Source organism: Pygoscelis adeliae, unplaced genomic scaffold (genome assembly GCF_000699105.1).
Source record: "Pygoscelis adeliae isolate BGI_AS28 unplaced genomic scaffold, ASM69910v1 Scaffold32, whole genome shotgun sequence".
In the NCBI taxonomy this organism is placed as follows: Eukaryota; Metazoa; Chordata; class Aves; order Sphenisciformes; family Spheniscidae; genus Pygoscelis; species Pygoscelis adeliae.
In genome coordinates, this window is record NW_008824368.1 from 2860125 (window position 1) to 2865732 (window position 5608).

Here is a 5608-nt window from a genome sequence, read left to right on the forward strand (position 1 = left end):
GCCACATCTTTCATCTCGAAAAGGAGCAGGGGCAAGCTGCCCGCCTTGCAGATTTGCAGAGCGACAGTGGTTGGACACGTAATGCATACATCTGTCTTGTAAGCCACATAAAACCATCTCTCCTTCACTGACAAGTACCTGTTTTTTTCAATGCATAAGTGAAAACAAACCAAAAACCATGCAAAAAAAGAGGGACTTAAATGCAGGCGTGATTGCATCTTTTTAAAGACATTCATTAGTTGTAGCTAAAAGCTTGTTAAAACTTGGAACCAAAACCGATGACAATTTTTTTCAGTACAGTCTGAACACTGGGGCTGTGCAGGATAAGGGAGGATCCAGCTCTGTGGAGCTCTTTCAGTCCTGTAGCTAGGAAGGAGCTGATCTTGGTAATGAGTTTCAGGACCCAAAACAGAGAATGGTCCTTCTCCCCTCCTCAGGAATCGCCTGTACAATGGCACCGAGCCTCTCTCCTGCGCTGCAGGCAGAGGCCAGCCTAGGAGTTAGCTGGAAGTACGAGTCCTCCTGCCAGCTTCACAAGGGGATGGCGAGCGACAGCAGCAAGCAGGGACTTGCTCCTTCTCCAGCACTTTGCTACTACATGAGGCTGCAGCGGCCAAATCGCGTAAGGCTCCATCCGTTGCCCGAGCACTGCTCTTCCCACGCACACCTCCCTCCGCTGCATCTCCTTGTGGGGCCACAGCAACACGCCCTACCATGCATAAAGGCATTATTCTAAATAATAGTTAATAGTCATAAATAGTATTGTGTATAGATCTGTGGTGCCATCTGAATATGTAGCTGTTGAAATCTGATTTCTAATGCCGTTAATGATGTTGATGAAGAAGAAAAACTATTTTTTTTTAATTGCAGGAAACAAATAGCAATCCTGTCTGCTTTCCAATAGGCCATAAGACCTGGGAAAATAGCTAGTAGCAACACTATTTGCATTTGCAAGAAGCATTCCTCTTTTTTCCAGTATATTCTAATGAATTTTTCTAATGATTGTTACCCCTTCGTAAATATCCCACAGTGTGCTAGCGGCATTTTAATCAGCAGGCTTTGGTGGAAAGTGAAATATCCAAATTAAGTGATAAGCTTGAGTATCAAGTGTTCTGGGGAATATGCTGTTTTGGGACAGGGTGACCTTCACAACCACTTTCTGAGATGAGCCCCATAAAACCTTTTTAAAACCCTCTGCAAATGAAATGAGTTAATGTAGCAGTCCGCAGGAGAGGACAGACTCGCAGTCAGATGGGAACAAAGGCCACATGAGAGGAAATACAACTTAGCGGATGCTAATTCACACCTATAAACTACTGTGAGCAAAAGCAGCTGGGATTGAATTCCCCATTCCTTTTTGACATTAAAAAAAAAAATTGCAGCAATATTGGCTTAATCACCCTTAGAGAAAGGCTCTCAGGGGGAACTGAACAGGGGCAGGGAAAGAAGAGGAGAGCCGGGATTTAAGTCTAGCAGCAGCACCAAGAAGTCTGGCTACAGATGCCCAGAAAGGTGCTACTGCCTCTGCTTCTGCTCCCACCAATATTGTGGTGCAGCAGCGTGGCAGAGCACACTTCTGCTTCAGCATCAAAGTGGCACATAATCACTGAGGAATCTTGCTAAAACCTGGGTCTATTATTATTATTATTATTATTATTATTGTGGTTTCTCTCTGATAAACCTATTTTAAGCATGCCAACCTCTCCAGTGTGCATGCCCAGCAAATGCACTCGATGTTAATCTTAAGTGATACATTCCTGGGTGTGCTTCGAGTCTTCACACCAGTTTTTGCTTGGAAAGGAGCGGGACACTTGAGAGGGTCAAGCTGCAGCCTGCCCCAACCCTTCACAAAGTTCAGAGGAGTTGCGGTGCCGGGATTCTTACCTCTGACTTGTAGTTGGCTCACCAACTCCTCTTCCCTCCTGAAATCTGGCTTATCTTGGGCAGCAATCAGTCCTTTCCGTTTTTCCTTGTGAAATTCCCTGTAATGGCTTCAGAGCTTGGATGCAAACACCTTTGTTCAAAATGCAAAATGACAGCAGCAGATGTCTTTATAGACAGCAAAAGGCTTGAAGAAGGGCAGAGTAAGTAAACAGCAAAAATTAAATATATAATATTGCCGCACAGAGAGGAGCTTTCTCTTCAAAATGAAGCAATTAACATGTACGGACTCATTCTGCAGGGCTGGGAGGAAGCAGGAGGCACATTATTTAAACGAATTGCCATGTAGCCCGTGATTATCATTAGGATTCATTCAAACCCGGGCATTCAGTAAAGCTTCTGCTCTGCGGCTGGCTCCAGGCTGCCTCTCTATCAGTACCTATTGTTTCATAATCTCACCATACGCAACGCTTTTTTTATCCCAACCAAGTCTGCCTTGTTTATTACCCTCCCCAGTGACTAAGCCGAAGTGCGTTAACAATGCACGGTTTCATTCGGCTCTTTTTCTCATGTTAGCTGAAAGAGAGATGCCTTCTCCCCTAATTGCAGAGGATCTCTTCAGCTTTGCAATTTCTGTATTGAAAGCTTGTTTAGGGGAAGGCATGGGGATATACATAAATCTGAGTACTCACTGACAGGGGAGGTAATTGCCCTCTCCCTCCAAGCATGGCAGAGCCCTCCTAAACAGCTCTGCACAGGCAAGTTTCTGTGAGACGGGCGGGAACCTCGCACGTGGCTCAGCAGCCACGGGCTCTCTTCCTCCATCCCAGCCAGATGGTTTCCCTCTCCTAACAGCAGCCCAGCTCAGGCGGGCTCTCTGGGGCTAGATCTGGCTGTTCCCAGCCGCACTCTGCCCAGGCAGCTCCCACGTGGGGTCTGCAGTCGAGCGGGATAGGGATACGCTGCCGAGGGCAGAGCTTGCCCCCTGCACAGGCACCACCACCGCATGCTTCTTGCAGGGAAGGAATCACTTTGGGGTGATTCCCCCTCTCCCTTGTGAGAAGATGGGGCTTGTTGCAAATATTTCCAGGTTTTTAATTTTTTTCTCCCTCTTTTCTGATTCAGAACAAAATGAATATTTTTTTGTTGCTTTGGGAGCATTGACCTGACTGAGGGGGAATCTGGCTTCCCAAATGTCAAGGGGAGCAGCCTGGTCATCTCCAAGCCGCCCCAAACCTTGCATGGCCACCTTCCCTGTGGCACCTCTGCAATGCCGCCCACGCTCGCAGTGTCCTGTGGCAGGTGGGTTGCAGCACCAGGAATCCCATCCCTGCCCAAGCCCCAGCGCGCTTAAATCTCCCTCGGCATCTTCCCTCGCCTTTTCTCCTCTTCCATGAATGTCTGTGCCTCCCAGCACGGGCCGAGCACATCCAGCACCCAGGCCACCCCACTCCATGGACACACAGACTCGCCATTGCTCACCTCTCTCCTTCTGCCAGGACGTCCTGGTTTCAGCTGGAATAGAGTTAGTTTTCTTCCTAGTAGCTGGTACAGTGCTGTTTTGGATTTAGGAGGAGAATAATGCTGATAACACACCGATGTTTTAGTTGTTGCTAAGTAGTGCTCACACTAGTCAAGGACTTTTCAGCTTCCCATGCCCTGCCAGCGAGAAGCTGGGAGGGGGCACAGCCAGCACAGCTGACCCCAACTGGCCAAAGGGACATTCCATACCATGTACTGTCATGCTCAGTACATAAACTGGGGGGAGTTAGCTGGGGGGGCAGCGAGCGCTGCTCGGGAACTGGCTGGGCATCGGTCGGTGGGTGGTGAGCAATCGCATTGTGCATCACTTATTTTGTATATTCTTTTATCATTGTTATTATTATTATATTCCCTTCCTTTTCTGCCGTATTAAACTGTCTTTACCTCAACCTACAAATTTTACTTTTTTTTTCACAATCCTCTCCCCCATCCCGCTGGGGGGAATGAGCGAACGGCTGTGTGGTGTTTAGCTGCCTGCCGGGTTAAACCACAACACAGGAACATGCTGCAAAACCTCCTGCAGAAAGCTGGCCCCATCATCTTCCACAAAACCTCTGCGGCTCTCCTATTGAAACCTCAAAACGACATTTTCAGGAGGAATTTGGCGCATCCCTCGGGGTGGATTAAACCGATTGGAGCTGGGTTGTGTTTTGCCTTTCTGCACGCTGTGTTTCAAAGATGCACTCTTCACAGTGTCAAAGCCTCTCCACCCATGACTGAAAGGAAAGCGCAGCACTAGGTACATAAAATACAAAATGTAACACAAACAAATACATATTTCATATATAATGTGTCTAGATAAACAAAAATTATATAGATTATATAAATCTATATAACATATATAATATAGACATATATAATAGATATATACACATGTAGAGCATTTATATACAAAACATACATTGATACTATATAATAACAAACACAAATCTATACTTCTATGCTATGTTCACATATTTACATTTATAAAGATATACCATGGTATGCAACGTCACTGGTTTTAGCTCAAATAAGAAGTTTTTCAGACTAACCTTTTCCCACATGTCCGAGAAGAGAAGCCTGTGCCCAGAGGTGGGTGCCTGTGGTTCAGGTACCGCAGATGGGGACGGAGAAGGGGTCTCGAAGGAACTTCGACACAATGACACCTTTAGCAAGCGCTGGCCCAAGGCTTTCCTTTAGATCGCGTCCCTTATGTGAGGGGAGAAGGTGCTTCCTCAGCTCACCCCACTTGCTGGTGCCTGAAGCTGTCCCTCTGCAGATTAGGGTAACCTTGTGGTAGCCCAGATCTGACCAAGACAGGAGGAGGACTATGTCCAGTGGGACAAGGAGCTGCGCTTAGCACGATGAACCGTCACCCAAAGCAGGTCTCTGTGTCCCAGGCCCTCCAGGGTGGGCTTGGCTGGGCTGCAGGTCGCTGGCTCTCGTTGCTTCTGCTTTCTAAGCGTGAGGTGCATCAATGCCATGTCCCCAAGTCTGAACCCTCTCCAAGCTTCAGCAGCAGCTTGGGCAGGATATTGAGGTTCACAACTCTGGATTTAGGCTGGGGAGCTGTGGGCTGAGCTAACCACAGCCACTAAATCCTCCTCTGGAGCAGGACCTTAGTGTGGTGCACCCCAAAAGGTACCTTCAACTGCAAAACAACCTCCGGCTGTTATGGGATCCCGAAGGGACCTGGGATTGTGTGCAGCATGGCAGCTGGCCAGATGTGCTCACCTGTGTTAAATCAGCAAAAATGCTGAGTCGTGAGAACCAAAAAAACCCCCAGGTATCTAAGAAGGGTTTTTACCTTCAGTTTGAGCCTTGAGAGTGCAGCCAGCTGTGCTAACCCAGCCTTTCCATCCTAAGGCTGCTAGAGTTAATACAGGCAGACGAAACCCCTAAATAGAGAGTGAGAGAGGAAAATATAAGAACTGAAATAGCAGCATTTTGCAATTTCTGTTTTCTGAAGCATGCAGACGTACTAACAAGGACGTCTTAAGTCTGTACTCCCTCCAGAAGAGGAAAGCCACAATAAAATACTAACAAAAGTGTCTTATCTTCCCTGAATGTTGATTTGCTCACTCCTCATTTTCTCATCTTTATCCCTTGTGAATTTTGAAGTTCATTTCCATATTTTCTGAAATTTCTGTGCATCATCTGTAACTGAATTTCATAGCAATTAACTCCCCAGGACATATCAATTGCG

The 5608-nt window shown here is 46.9% G+C and overlaps 1 protein-coding gene across 1 annotated transcript in view; it reads left to right on the top strand.

The window, feature by feature from the left end:
- The first annotated feature begins 451 nt into the window (after nt 1-451).
- KPNA3 (karyopherin alpha 3 (importin alpha 4)) overlaps nt 452-5608 on the top strand; it is a 76150-nt gene continuing 70993 nt past the window's right edge. Inside the window, exon 1 of the mRNA XM_009319977.1 lies at nt 452-622. Within this exon, the coding sequence (XP_009318252.1) occupies nt 452-622 (171 nt within the window). The remainder of the gene's footprint in view (nt 623-5608) is intronic.